The sequence below is a fragment of the Diuraphis noxia genome, unplaced genomic scaffold (assembly GCF_037042655.1).
Source record: "Diuraphis noxia isolate RWA-SAM2 unplaced genomic scaffold, SU_Dnox_SAM2 contig0007, whole genome shotgun sequence".
In the NCBI taxonomy this organism is placed as follows: Eukaryota; Metazoa; Arthropoda; class Insecta; order Hemiptera; family Aphididae; genus Diuraphis; species Diuraphis noxia.
The window spans coordinates 1051607-1076401 of record NW_028301717.1 but is presented as its reverse complement, the minus strand read 5'-3'; the positions used below and the strand labels follow the sequence as shown (position 1 = coordinate 1076401).

Sequence of the window (24795 nt, the reverse complement as noted above, 5' to 3'; positions counted from 1 at the left end):
AATATTTTTACATTATGTTATATTTTTATTTTATTTTTTGTCAACCATTTATTCATAAAACTATACAAATAAATAAGTTTTGGAAATTTAATATTAATTATACAACTAAAATTAAATGGCAAATAAATCATAACAATAAAATATTAATAAAAGCAAACACATAATAATGTATACCAACAGAAATCAATCTTACTAAATAGGAAACTAAGTTTAAAAAATATCAATATAGGATAACACAATGTTCAATCAAATGGTTAGGCTAGGTTAGGTTAAGACTAGACTAACCTAACCAAATGCACTACAATTATTTTGCTAGTGGAAAAAATCTTTAATTAAAATTTATAAGTTATAAATGCATATACAAACCAAAACAGAATATTTTATCTTTGCTTTTTTTTCTAAACAGAGAACAAATTAACAGCATTTTCTGACAAACCAGCCAATAATCGTCTACCGCTATTCATCATACCAGGTAAGGGGCATAAATCCAAAAAGTTTTCATTTACTTGGAAATTGTGAGGATTGGTTCCCTGATTGACATTAAATACCTTGATGGTTTTTGATTTTTCATCAAAACTACAAGCAAGTGTGTCTTCATAGGAAGCACCAGTGGCTGTCACCAAACATGAGCGGGACAAATGTGTAGCCTTATCACCGGCTGAAAGTATTAAAAATATATAAGACAAACATATTGTAAGTAAAACATTACAAAGGACAAAGGAGTACAATAAAATACTTAATGTCGTGACTAACCATAAAAAGTGACAACCGGAGTTACTACAGGTCCTTCTGTATTGTAATCTGCTATTTTAGACACAATATGTCTGACAGACTTGTTGGGACCATAAGGTTTGGATGTTGATAGAATGAGATTAGAATTGTAGTCATAAGAAGTATTAGTCCAGAGTCCTTTTAATGGCAATTCAGTCTCTGTGTAGCAATGCATTTCTTTGCCAGGTTCTTGTTCAAACATAGATAAATAGTCCATTCTGGTTTTCAAGAACCCACCATAAATGAAAGCTCGAGAAGTTGATGGTGGGATGGAGATGAGAGAAACACAACCAAGTTTTCGAGACTGATCAGCGTTAAACAATTTCATATACCTGCGGTCAATATAATATAAGGAACCCATCTGACCACCAGCAACCAACATGTTGGTATTGTCACCAGTCCAACAACATGACCACAGTGGTTCATTCACTGTAAATGTAGACAATATTACTAGAAAATTATACAGAGACGAATAATTAATAATACAAAAATTAATGTTTACCATCTAAAGAAAAAACAACCTGATTGCAAGTTACATCTGTTAGATTGATGCATTTATCCAAACTGTCAGAAGCCAAAAGATTATGTTCAAAAGGATGAAACGCCATATCACGAATTTGCTTTTTGTGTGCAAAAATACAATCTTTAGAAACGTCCAGTGTTGATCCATTCAATTTTCTGATCACATGTGAATTGAACAATGACGATTCAGAATGTTGTGACACTACCTGATTATAATTCAATTTGATGATCTTTTTTTTTAAATATAATTAACTTAAACACTTACCAACATCATGTTATATTTATTGTACGCCATAACTCTACAACCAGAGTTCTTGCACAAATTAATTTTTTTTGTACATTGTCGTAATGATGTAGGACCAGCTGCTTGTTTATTTAATAGATCTATATCCATCATAGATTTTAATCTTTTTACTTCGTTATCTAAATAAGTAGCTTTGACTTTCCATTTTTCTGCTTCCAAATGCATTAAATTTTTCTCTCGATTTTCCTAAGAAAACACAAAACAAGAAAAATGGTTAATAGGCATGTAAAATGGTTTAATATAAAACAAATAAAGCTAAATTGTTGTTTTGATTATGATAACTAATAACTATACGTATTAATATTGATACATATATCATACATATATAATTAATTGATTAACGAGATTGGGTTAGGTTAGGTTAGGTTAAAAAGTATTAACTGGTCTAATTTAAATTAAGATAAAGATTTTCAATAACATACTTAACCAAGAAGTTTCTCTACTTTAAAGTAGTGAATCTCATCAGTTATCATTGAGTTAGTCACTGTTATGGATAAGTTAAATTTGAATTCAAATAAATAGTTTTATTTTCAATGAAAAATAATTCTGAGCAGAAACGATCTGTCAGCCAACATTTTAAGGATATTTTATTATATATATATATATATATTAGTAATAATTAATAAGATAAGTTGAATTTATTTTTTCTTAAAAAAATTGAATATGTTGTACAAAATTATATTATTTCATGTACATAATGGATAATGCATATTGCTAGCTATTATTAAAAGAATTCTATACCCAGTACACAAATTTGTTTTATACATATTAGAAGTATGTAATGTGGCAAATTTATGTGAAAATAATAGGTACTAATTATTAGTCAATAATAAAAAAAAAAATTTTTTGTTTGTTTATTCAGAGAAATCTCTGGAACTACTCATCTGATTAAAAAAAAAAATGTTACCAACCATTAGCTACACTATTCCAAGGATCTTGAGGATGACGAAGTATACAGGATGTCCCGCGAGGATTTACCCATTGCGATATCTCACGAAATAATGGAGATATTCAAATTCTGGTTTTGTAATAAGACTTATAGGGATAAGAACTAAAATCATCCCATTTTTAAATTTATTTTACCTAATGTTTAAGTAAAAAATTAAAATAATAAATATTTAATTTAATTATTTCTAAAAAAAATCAAAGATAGCCATTTCGTAGTTTATTTTTCTAAGAACATTGACATTTCAAAATTTTATTTTCCTATAAGTATATAAGTATATAATATAAGTATTTTTTTAAACTTTTTTACTAAAACAATAAAATAACTTAAAATATGAAATTATTGTAGGTAGTTCTTATCCTTGTGAGTCTTATTACAAAACCAGAATTTTGATATCTCCATTATTTCGAGAGATATTGCAATGGGTAAATCCTCACAGGACACTCTATATATCCTCATATACCTCGTCATATACTAACTTATGAAGAGCATTGTATTAAGTCAAAAAGCATGAGCAATTAAAATATTGAGTTATATTTATCCATTTTTAACTACATAAATTCAAACTTTCATGTTTTCATGAATTTAATCAAAATTAATTTCAACCACTTGTAAAAAATTATGCGTATGTATTTAAGATAGGTACATATAAAGTTATATTGGAAAAACTAATCTTATAAGTTTATAAAATATTGTATTATAGATATATCACAAAACTTTCAACTTCAATCACTTTTTACTATTCTTCACTCAGTAAACAGTTGTACATTTTTATATTGTTAATTATTATCACTAAAAATATAAGCATAAAGTCCTATTATTGAACAGTTTTTCCAATCAAGCAAACCAAGATCTCTTATGTAACTCTCTATTTATTATGCTGATTGTTAAAATATTTTATACAGAATGCACAAATTAAAATAAATATAACAAAAAAATAATAATTATAATAATATAAGTGTACCACTAGTGATATTCAAAAATTATATATGGCCCTTTCTAAAATCCTAGTGAGAACTGCTGATCTATAGTTTCAAAGATCATATCTCCATGCTAAGATTTCCTAATTTTTGCTCTATATACACAGCTAAGTGGCAATTTCATACGCTTTGGAACTCATTAACACACATATTCTTAAAGCAGTAATTCTAAGAGACTCGTTAAGTACTATAGGGAGTATTTAAACTTAAAACTTTTAACTTCTCCATCCCTAATGATATCGCCAGAAAAATACAAAATCAACTACACAACCATACCAATTTCGGCTATTCAATCATCTTGAAATGGACCCCCAGTCACAATCAACTCACGGGAAACATAAAAGTCAATGAAAAAAAGCGCCAAGCAATAACATCTTCAGACACTATAAAACTAAATTATTTTATCTAACATAACAATAAATCTATGACACGAATAATATTTAAGAACATAATATGGCTACATGACACTATGACACAAACAATTTGGAACAACATATAACTACAGGCTTTGTTCCCAATAGAAATGCGAATCAGACACACACCACTAATCCACCAATATTTGATGAAGAGGGAAATTTAACCTATATGTGAAAGTTGTGGTATACCTCAGGTTCGGTGGAAGGTGCAGGCAACACAGGCTTATGCCTGTGGCGTCATTTCTTTAGTTAGGTATTTATAGAGCTGTAAATTTTCATGAAAATTTTCAATAATCCTGAAAATTAAAAAAAAAAATTTTTAATTAGATTTTTTAATTACAGACAATATGTTAATTGTACCCCAAAAACATAAAAACTTACCAAATTACTTAAAAAAATAAAAATACTAACTGTTTAATACATTTTACTTAAAAAAAAATAAAAACTATTTAGTGTATTTTATTAATTAAAAATGTCCTGATACAAATTTTTTGCCGCAAATTTCAGTCATTGAAAATTTTCAATGTAGCTAACTGAGTTTTCAGAAAATTTCAATGAAAAAAAAAAATTTACAAGCTCACATATCTAGGTATTTAGAATAATATTTTGATACTATTTTGTCTACAAAAACGAGTGCGGAAAATTTTTATTTTGTCTAGGTATGTATACATTTTGTCTAGAGCCGGCCCTGCCTCTAACTATTAAACACATAATAACAGAATGCTTCTCATATGAATTGGATAAACTGGTAGCATGAGTACCAAATATTATTTCAGAAGCCCTTCATCCAGACAACATAGATAAGACAATTTTATTTATAATGAAGACCTAAAAAATGAATCTTGTATAACTTGTAAAAATAATTAACTACCTAATATTAATGTATTTTAAGGTATGATGTAAACATTGTAAAATTATTGCAGCCATTGACCTTAGACGCAGAAGCTTTAAAAAAATAAAAATAAAATAAATGTGACCAAAATATTTTGTTAAGCATGATCTCTATTTGTATGTTTAAATTATGTTTTTTGGAATTTTTTAAGTATAGTTTAAGAAGGTATTTTTGATAAATTAGTTTTTTCACAACATTAAAGGAGTATCTTGCAGTGATATCAAAATTGATTTGTGAATCATATGGCTTTTCTGAAAATATTTAAATATTGTAATCAAAATTTTAATAAAACATTTTTGAGTTATTCTACTTTAAATAATCAATACTGAGAACTGAGGTCTAAGAATATTATTTAATTTTGTTTTAAAAATTATTAGATGCAATATAAATTCATAAGAATTTTGTTATTAAAACAAGTAGACTTAACTAGGTAGTAATCATTAACAAATTTTCAAAACTAATCAGGGAAGATCCCCATGCCAAATTACAGAAACTTATAGAAACTTACTATGGCCAAGCAAATGCTTCTAAAATGCAGTCAGTAGGCACAATGATATATACATCAGACAAAAATTATCGGAAACAATCAGAAATATCTAGAAAATTAATAAATATCATCAATTAAACTGAAATTGATGAATTATTTTATGAAACAATAGCTCTAATCTGTTATATTATCCAACTTCACTATCCGACAGGAATCTCTTGATTTATCTTTTATTGACAAAGGTGCTTGATTTTTCATAAAAAAAAATAATACTAATTCTAGTAATTTCCCTGGAATTTCCTGAAAAGGGCGTATATTTTTAATTTTCCTTGGGTGTTAAAAAGTTAAGATCCGGCCCTGATCTTAACCCTAATCATAGAAAAATAAATTAAAACCAGGAATATAATAAATACAGTATAATAAAATATCCTAAAATATATGCTAACAAATTATCTCCACTCATAATTGTTTATTTTTGTATGTAATAATTTATGATTGGGTTTATGATTAATTTTTTAATCACTATAAGACTAACTTATGAGAAACTTTGTATTAAATTTTCAAGTATTTTGATTGGGCCAAAAAAATTTTATCGACACTTCAAAAAAAATTTTTCAAAAAAATTTAAAATCTCAGGTGTCTGTAAATATCTCAAAAAAAGTCAAAATATTTTGAAAATTAAATCATGTAAAGAAAATGCCAATCTAAATAACTGGTTAAATTTTCAAGTATCTACCACTTATACTTTTTGAATAATAACTAATATTTTAAATCGTTTCAGGATAAATCAATAACGTTATGCTATTTCGTAAAAATTTAAAATTCAAACGCACTTAACATTTTTCCAATAATGATGCTTTGAGTTTTATCTATAGCTACTTGAAGAAAAACTTATGGAAAACTCAGTGTTGTATTTTTAATCCTTAGTTATAAACACAAAAAACTTTATGATTTTTCAACTTCAAAATTACTTGCAAATTTTCGCGTTTTCGACAGATTTCGTAAAAATTTGAACTATAAACGCTTATAAAAAAAATTGTGACTAACAATTTTTAATTTTTTTAAGCTACAATAAGAACAATTCATAAGGAACCTTGTATTAAATTTTCAAGTTTTTTGGTCATCCAACATTTTTTTACACACTTCAAAAAAAAATTTTCAAAAAATCGAATATTTCAGTGGTCTAGTAAATAACTCAAAAAAAAGCCAAAAAATTTTGAAAATTAAACTGTAAATAGATAACACTAACATAAACATTTGGTTAAAATTTCAAGTATTTACAGTGATTAGTTATTGATGGTTATTAATTTTGCGTGTAAATTCCCGTTTTTCTGTCATTTTTTTTTTGTTTTTCTCGATTTTTTTGAAAACTGTTGGAAAATGTTAACTTTTGACCTGTATAATGCACCAAGGATATTCACATTTACATCGGAAACCACCCCCAATGTTTGAAATTAAAGCATTATTTCGACTAGTTATGCTGTATCCTGTACATAGACACAAAAAAAAAAAAAAACATCATTGTAAAATCAATACATTCATCACTTCGTTCAGAATCTAAAATATAAATCAACAAAAATGTTTATTCACTGCACATGTGCGAACATTTTTTTTTGAACATAAGTTTAATTTTAAGTCATTTAGACAGTTAAGATTACAAATGAAATTCAGTCATGAGTTAGAAATATTTTGAATGACCTTCATTGTTTAACACACGATGCCTATGTAGGTATAACAAATTTGGTGAAAACTTTACATCATTATACCAATACTGTGTTTCTATCTATATTATCAGTATATCATTTATTTAAAAAATCAATATTATAATCTCCTACTATCATTTTCCCACTAAATGCTACAGCAGCGTATTAAGAAATTGATTAGGAGGGAGATTTTGAATCACATGCCTTATTTTTTTTAAGGTTTACGATACTTTCCTACAATAATATGCTGTATAGTTGCAGTCTTAAGACTTTTTTGTTTTCGTGGAACCCATTAAATGTTAAGAAAATTCAAAGGAGCCCCAAACATTTTTAATTCTCATAAAATATACATGACTCATCAAAAATGATGCCTTAACAATGTGATTATTAATTAGGATAGGTTAGGTTACAAATGACACAAACAAACAAATAAGAGAAATGTATGATCATTTAGCTTAACTCCTATGCCACCACACGTTCTAACACTGAAATTTGGTGTGCCCATTATTCTTCAACAAATCATCAATCCACCAATAATAATAGCAGGATTTTAGTGAAAAAGTTGAACAACATAATCAAAGCTACAATTTTAAATATGAAATTTAAAGGCGAAGATGTACTGTTGCCACACATCCCAGAGTTTCCATTAGATATGTCTTTCAAATTCAAACTTTTGTAGAGTATTGTGCGACTCACCTTTGCAATGACCATCAATAAAACACAAGGACAATCGCCAGACGTGTGTAAATTGAATTTAGAAAATCCACGTTTCTCACATGGACAGCTATATGTGGGATGTTCACTTGTCAGAAAACTTTTGATTTATTAGTGTACGTATCAGAAGGAAGAACAAAAAATATTTTGTATCCAAATACTTGAATAGTCAGACTTTTAAGTGGTTGAAATCTTAAAGTAACTAAAAATAACAAAATTTCACAAATTATCTTATTCCCTATATATATATATATATATACAATCAAAACTTTCTTTAACCAACAAACTTATGAAATACAAATCGATAATTCGTCCGGCTTGGCTCTACGGCATTCAACTATGGGGGCCAGCGAGTGCCGGATAGACAATGTATCGGCCCGCCGAGTTTTAGTTTTTTAACCGGCCCTAAAAAGGGCCTTTTTCAAATAAAAATGTATACATTGATCTAGATTTTACGTAGCACACAGAGTTAAATAAATGTATTCACATTTGTGTTATGAAATAATTGCCCAAACACTTAAGATCAACATTTTTTGGAGCGGCCTACCGAGATTTTCTCGGTAGCTCGCCTAACCAATCCGGCCTTGGGGCCAGCTAAACCATCAAACACTAAAACCCTCCAAGCATTCCAATCCATATGCCTACGGCTAATAACCTCTGCCCCTTGGTATGTTACCAATAAAAAACTACATAAAGACCTGAACATACCAACCCTCAACGACTTAGCCAAATCCTATTACTCAAAATTCCACTCAACGCTCCGCACTCATAACTCCATAATTAAAAGTTTATCCTCTACCTCAATCATTCCTAGAAGGTTAAAAAGGCAATGGCCAAGAGATCTGCTTAATACCTAATAAAAAAAAAAAAATTAAAAACCCTAATTATAAAAAATAAAATAAATAAACTCAAACCCTAATTTCTTGTCAGGTGGCACTGCTGGGAGACTTCCTTTTCTGCAATTAATGTTATTTTTTTTTTTTTTTAAGTCACCACACTTACTTATTATACACTGTATGTATAGATTGTAAATACATTTTTATCTTCAATAAAAAAAAAAAAAAAAGTTATTAACTTATCTTTACTATAACTCTACAACTTAACTTACTCTAGGCGTATTATTTCGTGTTTACAACCGATAATCGCAATAGAGTGGCGTTGCCTATAGGACATGAATTACATTATAAAATCTTTTTAGTTTTAGTGTATGGTTTTCCACGACCCACGGGTACTGGATAGACAGCATTGTTTGTATCTAACCTAACCTAACCTGTTTATATCTTTGGAGTAAAAACAAAATTCTATATTAAATTATTGTAAGTAGGTATTTATATTTTTAATGATTCGCATATTATCAATCTTATAGTTTAGTGTATTTAAATTTAAATTTATAAAAAAAGTTGTATATCAATTTAGAAAACATTTTTAATTAGTAATACAATTTTAGAACCACATAGGTATTTAATTTTCCTATATTTTGATATTTATTGAGCATATTTTCATACATTTTTTAATGTTTTGAAGGTCATAAATATCTTAACGCTAATCATAGAAAAATAAATTAAAACCAGGAATATAATAAATACAGTATAATAAAATATCCTAGAATATATGCTAACAAATCATCTCCACTCATAATTGTTTATTTTTGTATGTAATAATTTATGATTGAACTAAAATTTAACACATTTATAACAGTAATATGAGTTACACTTAACAACATCTATCCCCAAGCTTAAAAAAAAAAAAGAGGCTGCTGTATAGTATAATTTCATGTTTTTGTTTTCTCAACTATTTTGAAAACGAATAATTTGTTCTCCTATAAAATATCTCATCATAAACAAAAAAAAAAAAAACCCTTTATTGTTAAGAAAATTAATTTATTGGTTCACACTCAAAATCTTAAACTTTAATTATCCTATCAATAAACAATGTGTATTAATATACATTGCATGTAATATGTTTATCTGTAAATATCTAGTAGTACAACCTTTTAAGTCTATAAAATTCAAAATTGGGCATTAATACTTTATACAGAGTAAATCACCAAGCATGTTCCCTCTTCTAGTTCTTCAAAATTGCAATTATTCAAAATCTGATTTTAAGAATTTTTAAATAAGTGGGTAGGTATTTATCCTTAGAATTAATTTGCAAATTCTCAAATTTCATACATGTTTATATTAGATGGGTACTAAGGAGTATTCTGCATAGTTACTAACTTCTGTTTTTCAAATGACAACCCGTTAACCCCCATTATATACTTACCAACATTTTTTTCTGAAAATGTTGAATATCAAAATGTAATTAGAAAAAATAGTTTTAGAATTAATAAACTTTGTGTATACTGTGAGCACGAACCATAAACATAAGAAAAAAATTAGTTTTAGACAGAGAAATAATCATGTACTTAACATGCACAGACAAACAATATAAAGATAATAAGTATATGACAATAGATTTGAAAGATATGGGGTCTACGATAATTTGAAAACATTAGTGTGTGTTCTAAATATTTCTCACCCTTTTCACAACTATAATTCTATTAGTTGTGACTGCTCGGGCATATTTCTCATGAACCGAGAGTCATGTGGCCGCCTTAAACACTTCTCACAGTCGCCAACCACGGACCGAGGCTCGAGAGCCGGAGTGCCGTGGATTTTTAGTAATTTTAAAAAATAGGATAGTGTGCTTGGACCAGGAACATGGGAGACCGGCAATAAAAGAGCAAACCTCAATTTAGGGAAAAATTATAGATTTTATTATATATTTGTTTTTTTTTTTTAAGTGGGGTGCCGAGAAAGCCCATGGCATAAAAATCGGTCAGAAAAGAAATTGATAAAAATAATAATAATTGACCCATAATAATAATAAAATAATAATAAGAACAATAATAATAATAATAATATCACACATTAAATGCCAGCCGGTTTCGACATAGCGGTTACCGGCGGTTGATATAATATTTAAACCAATATAACACACATTATAATATATATATATATATATATATTGTAACGTCACAGAATTTTAGGCCTCTATTAATATTATTATTCATTGAACACACCTTTCCCCACAATAAATGTACTATCATATTATTATCGGTCTGTGACTATTACTTTAATGGTTTTCCTATTAGTACAATAGCGCGTTGCGATTAAGCGAACAACAAGTAGGTTATGTTATATAACCCCTCTTCAACGTAATGTCCGGCGACTTGGCTCGCAGCTGTGGTTATCTGCGCTGTCGGCGATACGGTCGCGTCCGCTGGTACACGCTGACAAGAAAATCTGAAGCCAGTAATATTGTAAATCCCCGCAAAAAGCGACACTGCACACGTCCCACTCTATCAACATTTCGACAACGGTCACCGGCATGCCGAGCTGTCTGCCGACGTCTCGACACTCTTTTCATGACCACTGACTTAAGTACACGTCCTATTGGTCAAGTCTGCCGATCCGTCTGTCAACTGTCAACGTCAAAAACCACGAGGTCAACATTTTGGTGTTCCTGTTTTTTCTTCTTTCATTGATGTTCACCGACACCATGATGGGCTAAGTCGACTATCTGGGGCCGTGGAGGGCCCGGCGGCTAACATCCACAACCGTTTTCAACGTAACCGGTGTAGATGGGCCGTGTCTACGGTATAAGGTAACGACGGCCCACGTGGCCAGCTCATCGCAGCCACCGGTTACCAACATCTTGAGCCACCAGCAGTCGCCAAGTATTATTTTCCCCCAACTTCCCCTTATTTTTCATTTTGATTATGTATCACCACTGTTTTTTTTTACACTCCTGTTCTCCTCAACGGTGCCCCGAGATAATTAAGTATTATTTTTCCTTTTTTTCATTTTGATTATGTATCACTACAACTTATTTTTTACTTATGCTCCATTTTTCCTAATAGGTGCCCCAGTAACCGTCATGTGGAGCCGTGGGTCTTTTCCTTTAATACATATAAGAGTATAATGTGTCATACCGACGTATGATTATCAATCCGTGCCGGTAACCGCTTGTCAGAGCCGTAGCATTATTTCTTGTATTTTTCTCTATTACTTTCCTAATAATTTTGCCATGTGCCAAATATTATATATTTTTTCCCTTGTGTTTTATGCACTTTGCCATGTGCCAAATCTATATATATAAAAATGGGGACAAAAAATTCGAAATTGCATCAGTTGAGAACGGCTGGGCCGATTTGGCTCAAATTTTTTTTAAATGATAGAGAATGTCGGGGAGCGGGTTTATAGCATAAATTATGGACCTAACTCCTGTGAGTTAGAGATTTAGTGACAAAAACTGAGTTACACCGGTGGTGCCCTCTAGCAGATAAAAATAAAAATATAAATATAATATAAATAATAATACAAATATCGATAATAGCAGGGCTTGAAATCGATTAATATCGATAAAAATCGAAATAAAATATATATTTTTATATTCTGGTTGATATACATTTTTTATTATAGACACTTAGAACTTTAGAGTAAAATAATAATAATAGTTGGCACATTATTCATTTTATTTTGAACCATTATTGTTTTATGTTATTTATGAATTTTTTCAATCAAAAACGACTATTGTGTTTTGGAGAGAATTTTTATGCTTGAATCATGCCTCCTATGAGAAGAACAAACATTGGACGGCGTACACGTAATGCAAGAAACATTAATGAATTTAGACGTGCTCATAACACACATTACATATATATATATAACAATCTTGATTGGATGAGTGGACGGGCAATACTAGCAGCGAGGAATAAGGACGTCGATAGGTTGAATTTTACAATTCAGAGTAAAATTGCTGGAGAACTGCGTTCATACAAATCCGTTGACAGCACGACCGACGAAAACGAAGCGGTCAACTACCCGACAGAATTTTTGAACTCGCTTGATGTGCCAGGAACTCCACCACATAATTTACAGGTAAAAGTGGGATCGATCATAATTATGTTGCGGAATCTGAATCCTCCTAAATTGTGTAATGGTACACGATTGTCCGTCAAGAAACTGATGAACAATGTAATACAATCAACGATCATCAAGGGCAATTTCAAAGGGGAGGAAGTCCTTATCCCACGAATTCCGATCATTCCAACAGATCTTCCATTTCAGTTTAAGCGGATTCAGTTTCCCGTTAAATTGGCTTTTGCGATGACAATCAATAAATCGCAAGGCCGATCGTTGGAATTCTGTGGGATCAATTTGGAATTTCCATGTTTTTCGCACGGGCAGCTGTACGTTGCAAGTTCGCGTGTTGGAAAACCGTCATAGTTGTTTATTTTTGCACCAGAAAACAAAACGAAAAACATTGTTTATCAAAATGCAATATATTGATTTCTGTAACAATTCATTACAATGGAATACTTGAATTTTATTATCAATCTAGACTTTATTTGAAGGCGTTAAGTTCACCGGGTCAACTTAATTTAAAAAAAAAAATTTAGGCAAAACAACGTTTGCCCGGGTCAGCTAGTATTATATATTTTCTGCCTGTATTTTATGCACTTTGCCATGTGCCAAATATTATATATTTTCTGAATTGTAATTGCCATGTTCTAATGTTATATTATTTTATTCATGTTGTTTAAAACACAAAATTTACTTATAACCGTGTAAAATATAACCATATGATTACCTTATATTTTGTCACATTTTTTTATTAATATTGTTTTTTACTTTTCCCCCTTTTTAAATAAATCTTTGGAATTCATTTCCCACTACGTGTATAAAAGCCTGCAAGTTCCACCGACTTGGCCTTCGGGTCAACACGCGGTGCGGCCTGCAGGTCACGATGTAAGTGTTCCCCTTACATTGTGGGTGGTATATAGGGCCTTAAAAACTCTATAATCTCACAATATATATAAATAAATACCTAAGTACCAGCCATCGTGAAACCATAATATAATAGTAATCAGAAAAGTAAAACGCTACATTACCAATACTTCGGTCTGCTCAGGTGCCGCCCTTCGGCGCACCAGCGAAAGCGGGGTCTACTCGTCACTCATTTTGTTATGACGGGAAAAAATGAAGTGACGTTCCGTTGCTCTGTCGGCCGATACCAAGCTATGGTTGTTGGCACGAACAGGCGAACGCGACAGAGGGGATCAATGCATAGGTTTAATAATAATATGAGTGGCTGATAATGGGGGTGACATGGTATGGTGATTGTCGGTGTGAGTTGACCTTTGTATTTCTACCTAAATCATGAGTACAAGGAGAGGAGCGTGTGGTGTGGTCATAGAGTAATATAGAGGGGCCGTTCCATATCTCGCGTATACAATTAATTGATGCGTAGTTGGTGTATAAAATACAGATTAACCACTTCATATAAAAAAAATATTGTAACACATGCAGTACAATATATTGTATGGTTGTGATAATACGTTTTTTGTCTTATGATTACAGACTGCCTACTGATGCTACTGCATAGGGATAAATGACAATTGTAATTTAAAATTTTAATGAGAAATAGAAATTGATATTTAATTATTAAGAATAGTTATTATAGTTTCTACTTTTTTCATTTTTTAACTTTATTTTAAAAAATGCCAAGTTGTATGGTTTGTGGGAGATCAGATAATCAAACATCTAAAGCTGCTAACATTTCTTTTCACAGGTATACTTTTTAAACCTACATACAGATCTGTTTTAATATTAATTCTTTAAAATCTGATTAAACATTTAATAAAAATTCATGTTTATTTCAGATTCCCGGCGAAAGAATGTGTGAAAGTGAAATGGAACAATTTTTTACAGGAGAATACTATAAGCCCGAATAATGTGATTAAGACTAGTTTAGTGTGTTCGCTACATTTTGATCATTCATGCTTTATTTTACATAAAAGTCGTAAATTGTTACAAAAACACGCTGTTCCATCTATTATTGTTGGTAGAATAAAGAATGTAAGTATATATTTACGATTCAAATTAACCTAAACAATAAAGTTTATTATTTTTATATAATATAAATTATTTTAGGCGAAACAAATCTACCCAGAAACTTTACTGACTTTAACTCAAAATGTAGACCCTGATTCTGTGAGCAATTTAATTGGCAGTACTTCCCAAGCAAAAAATACTTTAAGTTTTAACAGAAAATTAGTTAAGGTCAGTAGGTACTTTTGAATTGTTTAATCTTTGAATGGTACTTTGTGTTGTGTATAACTGATAAACATATTTTATAGTCCAATACTGTTAACTGTTACATGTTGTAATGGTTATTTATAGTTCTGTCTTTCATTTAAATTATAATTTTTAGATTTCTGGAAGTAATGTAGAAGTTGAAGGAGTGTCGCCTTTGAGTGAACCTACAACGTCATCAAATATTTCTTGTACAACCAGTCCAGACATACCAATGGCAAAAAATATTGAAACAATAGACACCTCATTCGTTACCGCCAGTGAGGTGCATAATGATGATACACCCCGTAGAATTTTCTTGAAACGTGGTATTCGAAAGCTGTCAAGTGATATCATCATCAAAAGCAAAAAGCTGAAAAGTCTTCAACAAGTTATTCGACGTCAAAATTAAAAAATTGCCAATTCGACAACAATTATTGAAGATCTCAAAAAACGAAATCTTATTGATGAGGATATGAGTTTTACTCCTTTGGAATCATTTGGTAAGCATCAAGATCTTATGAATTGGGCAAAAAAAAATGTTGGCAAAACAGTTCCAAAAAAATACAGTCCTACAATTCGACAATTTGCGTTGTCCTTACATTTTTGTTCTGCCAAAGCATATGAATATGTTAGAAGCCAATTTCATACTGTTTTGCCACACCCACGAACCCTTAGTAAGTGGTATAGGCATGTTAATGCCGAACCAGGGTTTACTGAGGAATCCTTGAAAGCTTTAACACTGAAAGTGAAAAATTCTCCTCATACAATTTATGGTGCATTAATCATGGACGAAATGTCTATACGGCAACACTTAGAATATGACGGGAATCAGTATTATGGCCGTATAGATATGGGAACGGAAATGAACAATGACAGTTTAGAAATGGCTAAGGAATGCTTTGTTTTTTTAGTAGTTGGTGTTAACGAAAATTGGAAAATACCAATTGGCTACTTTTTATCGAGTAGTTTAAAAAGTGCACAAAAAGTAGAACTTGTACAACACGCTTTGCATGTATTAGAAAGCACCGGCATAAAAATAATAAGCTTAACATTTGATGGTTGCTCAACCAATATCACTGCAGCTAAACTTTTAGGTTGTAATTATGACATTGATACTTTAAGTTCATCTTTTGCATCTGAAAATAATTCAAAGATTGTAACAATGCTAGATCCTGCACATATTATTAAGTTAATAAGAAATGCTTTTGGTGAAAAGAAAATATTTTTAGATTACAAAGACAGAATAATTAACTTTGAATATGTACAAAAATTATGCTGTTTACAGGAAGAGGAGGGTTGCCATCTAGCCAATAAGCTAAGAAAACAGCATATATTCTATTTCAAACAAAAGATGAAGGTAAAACTGGCGACTCAACTTTTGAGCCAGTCAGTTGCGGACGCATTGAAATTTTGCAAAGATAACCTTAATATTGAAGAATTTCTTCATGCAGATGCTACAATAGAGTTCATTGAGATTTTCAACATTGGTTTTGATATATTAAACTCCAGGTCTATTAATTGCATTGGGTTTAAAAAAGCTATGTGTAAGGAAAATATAGAAGCAATTAAATTATTTACAGACAAAATTACATCCTACATCAAAAACCTTAAAGTTCAAAACCAAAATGGAGATTTTATACCTGTCCTACAATCCAACCGTAAAACAGGGTTTATTGGATTTATTATATGCTTAAATAGCATATTAGAACTATATACAACATTAATAGAAAATGATAAGAAAAATCTACAAGTTAAGCCAAGATCATCTAGAACTTTTTTTTGGCAGTATTCGGTCTCATGGCGGATATAATAATAACCCTACGGTTAGACAATTCCGTTCTGCCTACCGAAAATTAGTAATACGAGCTAATGATGTACAAAATATTAACACCGGAAACTGTATACCTCTTGAAGACATAGACATTCTTCATTACTCAAGTGCCGATCCAGTCAAAGTTTTAAACAACAGTTCTCATGGTTGTGTTTCTGATGCAGTGGATCAAGAAGAAAATGTAATAGATATAAATGCTTTCATCATGGATCATGATTACATTGGTTGTAATAGTAATTATTCTATTAGTAATTTTACAAAAGAAATTATAATTTATATATCAGGGTTTGTGGTGCATAAACTAACTAATACTCTTAAATGTGATATATGCAAAGATTCATTATGTTCAGTTGAAAGAGACTGTTTTTTTAACTCTCTTATTACCTTAAAAAATAAGGGAGGTAATAAAGGTGGTTTAATATATCCATCTGAAGATGTACTCAACATATGTTTCAAAACCGAAAAAACTTTAAAACAATATGACTTTTCAAATAAAGTTATTAACAAATTAAAAATTCAGTCAGAAGTTCTTACTTATTTGATGTACAATTCAACTATTTTTAAGTCACTACAAAGCCATAGCTGCGAAACCAGAAGTCCATTAACAGATCATGTAACTCTTCTCATAAAATCTATAACTTCAACATACATTAATTTAAAAATCAACTATAGTTTAAAAATTCTCAGCGAAAAACCTTCACTTAGAACATGATACAACAAACTTACTATTTTTAGGGGTCAATAAATGTTAATAATTCTTATTATATTTGTAAAAATTAAATATTGTGTGAATAAAACCATTTTTTAGCTGTATTATAAATTAGCCTGTTTAATTTTATTCTATGATATAAATATACAAATTACTCTACAATTACTATTATGATACCTACTTTAATTATCTTAGATCACGATTTTGAATAATTAGGTACCTTAAAAAATAAAAGTGTCAGTGGGTTGCTTACTTAAATATATTATAATGCAATTACAAACCATTGATTATATGCCTATTGTCTGTATAGATTGTAAATATGCTATTTAAAATAATAAAAAAAAAGGATTGTAATTAATATACATATTATATAGTGTATTCGAGTATTTTCAGGGTGCTATGTCGTTTACAATTATCATTATTTGACCCTTATTGTCATACATAGTATTTGGTCACTACAAAGTTGTGGTCACCCATCTGGGAACTATTAGTAGCGGGTGTTACTTACTCTCAGTCCCATTGCGCGAGTGGTAGCAGCCAACGTGCCGCGACCAGCCACACATTTTATTTTATGTAAGTGGTTAACCTGTACATTATACACTACTTGCGCATCAATGTTCAGACAGAACGGCCTCTCTATATTACTCTATGGGTGTGGTCATCTTCCATTTCTTTTCGTATTCCTGTCTATCCAACCAGAAACCACTCCCTATATTACATCCCCTCTCACCGTACAAACTACAACCACAACCATCCTATACATAGACTGCTCCACCTCCTAAAACTGCATTTCATTTTGTATAAAATGATATTTCTTCGTATCTTAGTTTTATTGCCACGTTCAAAATTAGGATGCTGTTAACTTCATAGGTAGCTATTTTTTAATTATGTTAATTATTAAGTTAGTATTATGTTAAATTTAATATACTATCTATTATGTTATCTATCTATAATTTTACATGTATACAATTTAAAATGTTTTTCTTCATTAACTGTTATATCACCAATATGTAAATGCCGACTGGCATCGATTAATTAAATAAATTAGTAATTTATATTAATCTAATAATATATATAATTCATAAAAATAGTCCAAGTTAGTGAAGTTTTTAGAATTTTTTCAAGATGACATTAATAATCATATATAAGCTCGAGTGGGCTTAATCCCAATCCATGGGCGTAACTAGAGTTTAAATTGTAGGAGAATTAACAATACCAAACACATAGTTCTGAGATACGTGCGTGAAGTTGCCCCCCCCCCCCACATTGTCGTATCAACCTCGAACCTTCACCAATATTTAGGAACTAATTTGGAACTAATTGGAACCTAGTTTTCGAAATTTGGAACCTCATACATTTCCTGGGAAAAATTTTTTTTCAGTTGGGGGGTCAACTTCACGCAGCCCCCCCCCCCCCACTTTGTCATATCATCCTCAAACCTTCACCAATATTTTGGAACTAATTGGAACCTAGTTTTCGGAATTTGGAACTTCTAACTTTCCCCAGGATATATTTATTTTTTGGGAGGGGGCAGACCCCCATATTTTCGTATCGACCTCGAAACTTCGTAAGTACAATAAAATTAATAATTACAATATTCAATGTTCAATAACTAATCAACAATTTTTAATATAAAACAACTATATAAACTCAATATTTAATGTTGCTGATCAGCAGATACAAAATTTCAAAATCAATGCTAAAACTAAACTAAAATAAAGTAAGAATATCATTTTTTTTCCTTATAGTACCTTATACTATACTACTTTAATAATATAATTATAACAATGACGTACGATTATAACTTAACATACATCAATACATGAGGTCAAATTTTTATAGTTGATGAATTAATTTTTATCTTGGCTACTAAATCATTGTGGGTTTCCCATCCACTTGCTCTTTTAACGTAGGCTATGTAATGATCATTGTTGTATCCAATTCCACCAACCAAAACAAATCTAAAAAATATATATGAAGTTAAAAATTAAAATTGTTTTTAAATAAATATATTTCATAACAAAGTATTTTATTATACAATAAAATAAATCAATACATTTTCAAAATATATCTAAATATTTCTTCCTTTGAAATGATAAACATACGTAATATTATAATTAATAAAATGTATATCATATTTAAAATATTAATCCTTGAAGCTTTATATCTGTAGGTATTGACTTATTATATTTGTTATATGTATTAGTTTTGATTACCTGTTTTTATCGACATTCACTTCCTCCGGATATTCATTTAATGCATACGAAGTAAACTCTGAATATGTATCTGTTTCAATGAATACGTGAGAGTTTAATTCTCTTAAAGTTTCCATAACTCCATCAGTACAATTTGAGCAATCAGAGTAGATACAATTTACATAATTGTTCAACCCTTCTTCTATGGTTTTGAACCCATTAGGAATTTTCATTATAACAGTTGCGTTTTGAAATTTTTTTTTCATTCCACAGTTCGAGCAAACTTTTGTTTCATACGCCGAAGGTTCGTCAATAAAATATTTCGAAATATTATGTAATTGACATTACATCTTGCGTTGATGAGATGTATATCAGTTACTCCAGAGTGGACGTCAAAAATTTTTGTAAGCATTAGAACTCGTTGTTTGTAAATTGAACGTGATGTTCCGTTTAAAGCAAGTGTTTTACAGAAATTCAGGTAACAATTATTTGATTTATTAGCAAAATTTTGATAGCTCAATACATCTGTATAAGCGGTTACGACTAAAACTGAAAGAGCGTCAAATGGGCATGTATTTTGTACTAAATACCTTTTTTTTGAAACAATTACTGGTGTAGCTAAGTTTCCATTTATCAGCAGACTGTTTAACGTTGAACGAGTTTTCACGGTTGATAAAATTCGCTCAATATCTTTTTTGTACCCATATATTTTGTATGCCTTGGTTTCATTTTAAGTGATTTTTTGTTTGGAAATAACTCTTTGACAATGCCTTTTCCTTTCCAATTTTCACATGCAGTTATTGATGTGCTAGAGGCATTACTTGATATTTCTTCGTCGTGTTCTGTCTTATTATTGATAAATGTTTGATCATCATTTGAGTGCATATTCGTATTTTCATTCTCAAAAATGTCATCGCACGGAAAATCTAAGTTTGACGATTTTAATTCAGGAGATGACTCGTATCTAAGCTCCTTACTTTTAAAAAGTTTAACATTACTTTCGATACTATTAAGATGTTTTAGAATAAATTTGTCAGCTCTTATCGGACGAAAATCGAATTTCAAAATTTGAGTTTTTAGCTCTTTGAAATCGTTCTCAACCGGTGCCGATGACGCCATACGATACGGTGACTGAAACAAATTACTTAAAACATTTGTCCATAGGGGGAAATGTTTGCACAACCTCATAGTGTCTGTTAATAAATCCTTCAAAAAGTATGCTGATATTCTGTTGCCTACTACTGAAGAATTTTTTATACTTTTCTATTTTATATTTTCTAAAAATATTTGTATATGTGAGTCTTCATTGTCATCGTTATCAATATTACAATCTTCAGAATCTGACAGAACTTCAGAATCAGAGATTGTTTTGTCCTCTAACTCATCTTCACGAATATCTTTTATTAGCTCTAATATATACAATCTAGCTGTCTCCGATGGCGTTTTAATGGCCGCTAGCAAGGCTCGAGAATAATCACAAACAACTTCATTTGGATGTCGTATTCCAGACGACATCCAAACTGCTAACCATTGAAAATAGACAGCGTATCATGCTTTTCTGATACCATTTGGGTAACAGAGATATGGCCAAAAGGAGTACTAACTGTACCTTCGTATAAAAATATACTTGCAGATAACAAACCCAACGACGTTCTTTTAAGCTTTTTCATAAATCCTCCCGATGCATCTAATGATATTTTGCAATATCCTTTACATATATCTTTATATATACTGATCTGGTGATTTGTCCAGTAGTGTACATAAAATGGATCAATTCCAATTGAATGTATTGATCCTGAGTAATTAGAATTGTTTGAACTCTATAAGTGACTGGATTGGACAATTATAAATTATACCTAATCTCTTGTCTTTACCTTCTTGTTTAACCTTTTACCCTGAAAATGTATTGATTTATTTTATTGTATAATAAAATACTTTGTTATGAAATATATTTATTTAAAAACAATTTTAATTTTTAACTTCATATATATTTTTTAGATTTGTTTTGGTTGGTGGAATTGGATACAACAATGATCATTACATAGCCTACGTTAAAAGAGCAAGTGGATGGGAAACCCACAATGATTTAGTAGCCAAGATAAAAATTAATTCATCAACTATAAAAATTCGACCTCATGTATTGATGTATGTTAAGTTATAATCGTACGTCATTGTTATAATTATATTATTAAAGTAGTATAGTATAAGGTACTATAAGGGAAAAAAATGATATTCTTACTTTATTTTAGTTTAGTTTTAGCATTGATTTTGAAATTTTGTATCTGCTGATCAGCAACATTAAATATTGAGTTTATATAGTTGTTTTATATTAAAAATTGTTGATTAGTTATTGAACATTGAATATTGTAATTATTAATTTTATTGTACTTACGATTTTTATTCTTTTTACTATATATTTTGCTTAATCTATTTAAACATAAAACGACATTTTGTTACTTATTACATAAATATTTTACATATACCTACTACGTAATATCATTGATTATAAATACTATAGATTGCTCACTGGCCGGTTTTTCGGTGGCGTGCTATTTGCACGGTATCGTTAGGCTGCGCTGCGGACGCGTGGTTAGTTGTGCACGGTAACGCTGCAATCGCTAGCGTCTAACTGAGTGCGAAATGCTAAATATAATATTAAGTACCTAATAACTAATAAACGTTCAAAATCTATTTTGGTTTCGTGTATAATTTAGTCAATGGCTCGATGTCTCACACACACACACACACACACACACATATGCAATAATGGATAATATGGTGTGTAGTTTTTCATTTCCAATTGACGCTTTGACAGTCGGTTCACGGTTGTATCGCGATTGTTAACACGTTCTGTAACGTTTCTTTTATTACGCCAAAATGTCGAGAAGAAAGTGTTCTTATTTTAATTGCAATAATATGCAAAAAAATACCAAAACTCGATTTCACACCTTTCCGTTGGATTCTAATTTATTAAAAAAGTGGATAATCCATTCCGGCAAGTACCTAATGGGCTATTTTTTATTAAATAATGTTCCTATAATCCTATTTAATTCAAATTTAACCTAATCTAGTAACATACTTCAAACTTTAGGGAATGTCGAGTTGGATTCTATAAACCCGAAAAAAATGAGAAATCGATTTTTATGCTCTGAACATTTTAATAGAGACCAGTATTCTAATCCAGTTGATCCTAAATCACAACTTAATTCCAACGCGGTTCCAAAAAATTATTCTGAAGGTAGGTAACATTTGACAGTTTAACAAAGTTTATGTGTATGCCTTTATAATTTATATAATTATATTTTATGATATAATATCTACTATACACAGCGCACGTGTTTCCTACATTAAATTAAATATATTATTGTTATAGTTGCATATGTAACTAGATCTACATCGTCGGTTAATATATTAAATTCACCCAAAACTTGGAACTGGAGTGTTTCCAGTACAGACTTCATTGAAGGTATATGAATTATAAATATTATAAATACAAAAATAAAAGTAGTTATCTGAAATATTAAATTAATTATGTAATTAAAAAAAGTGGGCAAGTGTGTATCGCTCTGCTGTATTAGTAGGTCACTTTAATGGATGTGTTAAATTTGAATGCAATGATAGGTATCATTGTATACGAAAAACGATTCTGAATGGAGATGATTTGTTAGTCTATCCGTCTAGCGTCTAGGATATATTATACAGGGTGTATAAGATAGAACTGACTAAAAAAAAAAAATTATGCTAATTTAACGTAAAACAAAAATTGTGAAAATTATATAATTAATAAATTTAAAAAATATACTCATTTCAGAAATTATATTGAAAATAATATTTGAAAGAAGTTATAACACTCCAAATTAATTTATGCAAAAAAATATTGATATTTTAAAAAATTCTAAAAAATTAACAAGATTTAGATAAATATTTTTACCATCAAAATTTTTTTTAAATTAAATTTACAAATTGGCTATTTTGAATTTTTTCAATAAAAATTTAATCAAATTTAAATTCTTTTATTTTTACTATTAAAAAAATAAAATTTTTATTTTCATATTGTAAGCGCAAGGATCTCTTAATGATGAACAAAAAAAATAAAAAAATATTAATTAGAACAAAAGTTATTCTAAAAGTCAGTTTTATCTGTTACGATGGAAGACATAAGCGCCAAAATTAGATAAGACAAAATAAAGTCTTATCGTACAAAAGCGCCAAAATCGTATCGTACGAAAGCGCCAAAATCCTAGGTACCTGTGTAAATTTAGACCACAGAAATTTTCAATTTTTCTTTAAAAAATTTTGTGAATTGTCGATAAAATTTTTTTGGCCCTACCAAAATACTTGAAAATTTAATACAAAGTTCCTCATAAGTTATTCTTATTGTGATTAAAAAATTATAAGAATACATAGGCACAATTTTTTTTTATTAGCATTTGAAGTTCAAACATTGACAAGAATTCGTCATAAAAAAAGAGAATTACAAAATGCAGACAAATTAAAAATTTTTAAAAATAAGTAATTGATTGGTGCTGCATAAAGTACGTGTTCATTTGATAGTTTTAGTTATTTTACAAGAAATCTTAAAAATTAACCTGTTATAAAAAAAAATAAATGTTTATAAATACAGTATATTAATTGAACCTTGTAGTTGTAAATTTCATATTATTGTTTGTATAATTATTTCTGTAAACGTGAATATATTTCAAAAAATTTTTTCATCAATCGAAAGCCATTAAAATAATACTTTTGATTTTGTTGAGCAAACATAAGGACTTAAAGCTCCATCGAATTTAATAATAAAAATTGCAACAATATCATTAACTCAAACTCTTAATGGTTTATGATTTACTAATTGCACCTAGGTATTATAGGTATATAAAATAATTACTGGAATATTAGTTACTGTTTATTTGAGTAAAATACCTACCTAAATAAACTAAGAATAGATAAGTCCCATCTTTCCAATATTTTTTAGTTTACTCTTTCTTAATTTTCTAACAGCTCTTATAATTAATAGTAAATTAGAACGCTCTAAATTAGTTTCTTTTCCCAATATGTTAATAGACAATAGTTGAAGGTTTGATTATTAATTAATAATATAAATAATTATTGTAATGACGATCAGCGGAGAGCAAAATAAATGGTCACTCATTTCAGTGAACATCGATCGGTAACGTAAAACAAAAATAAAAATTGATGCCCGT

At 29.7% G+C, this 24795-nt stretch overlaps 2 protein-coding genes across 2 annotated transcripts; one reads left to right on the top strand and one right to left on the bottom strand.

The window, feature by feature from the left end:
- Positions 1-368: 368 nt before the first annotated feature.
- On the bottom strand, positions 369-11433 carry LOC149054360 (E3 ubiquitin-protein ligase RFWD3-like). Its single transcript, XM_089230284.1, has 5 exons — positions 11329-11433; positions 1559-1783; positions 1274-1499; positions 754-1200; positions 369-658 (listed from the first exon to the last, which is right to left on the bottom strand). Exons 1-5 carry the CDS (start codon positions 11431-11433, stop codon positions 399-401), a joined length of 1263 nt encoding a protein of 420 aa, XP_089086410.1. The 3' UTR covers positions 369-398.
- A 10717-nt stretch (positions 11434-22150) lies between these two features.
- LOC149054359 (peroxynitrite isomerase THAP4-like) lies at positions 22151-23437 on the top strand. Its single transcript, XM_089230312.1, has 3 exons — positions 22151-22589; positions 22686-22832; positions 22968-23437. Exons 1-3 carry the CDS (start codon positions 22472-22474, stop codon positions 23066-23068), a joined length of 366 nt encoding a protein of 121 aa, XP_089086438.1. The 5' UTR covers positions 22151-22471; the 3' UTR covers positions 23069-23437.
- The last annotated feature ends 1358 nt before the right edge of the window (positions 23438-24795 follow it).

What these genes read in the sequence shown, in the direction of transcription:
- LOC149054360 (XM_089230284.1), bottom strand. Translation starts at nt 11,433, where the DNA reads ATGTTGGTAACCGGTGGCTGCGATGAGCTGGCCACGTGGGCCGTCGTT. An exon ending in CGTTGAAAACGGTTGTGGAT is followed by an intron (nt 1,784 to 11,328) that starts GTTAGCCGCCGG and finishes GTGTTTTCTTAG; the next exon opens with GAAAATCGAGAGAAAAATTT. An exon ending in ATAAATATAACATGATGTTG is followed by an intron (nt 1,500 to 1,558) that starts GTAAGTGTTTAA and finishes AATTATAATCAG; the next exon opens with GTAGTGTCACAACATTCTGA.
- LOC149054359 (XM_089230312.1), top strand. Translation starts at nt 22,472, where the DNA reads ATGTCGAGAAGAAAGTGTTCTTATTTTAATTGCAATAATATGCAAAAA. An exon ending in AAAGTGGATAATCCATTCCG is followed by an intron (nt 22,590 to 22,685) that starts GCAAGTACCTAA and finishes TTCAAACTTTAG; the next exon opens with GGAATGTCGAGTTGGATTCT. An exon ending in TCCAAAAAATTATTCTGAAG is followed by an intron (nt 22,833 to 22,967) that starts GTAGGTAACATT and finishes TTATTGTTATAG; the next exon opens with TTGCATATGTAACTAGATCT.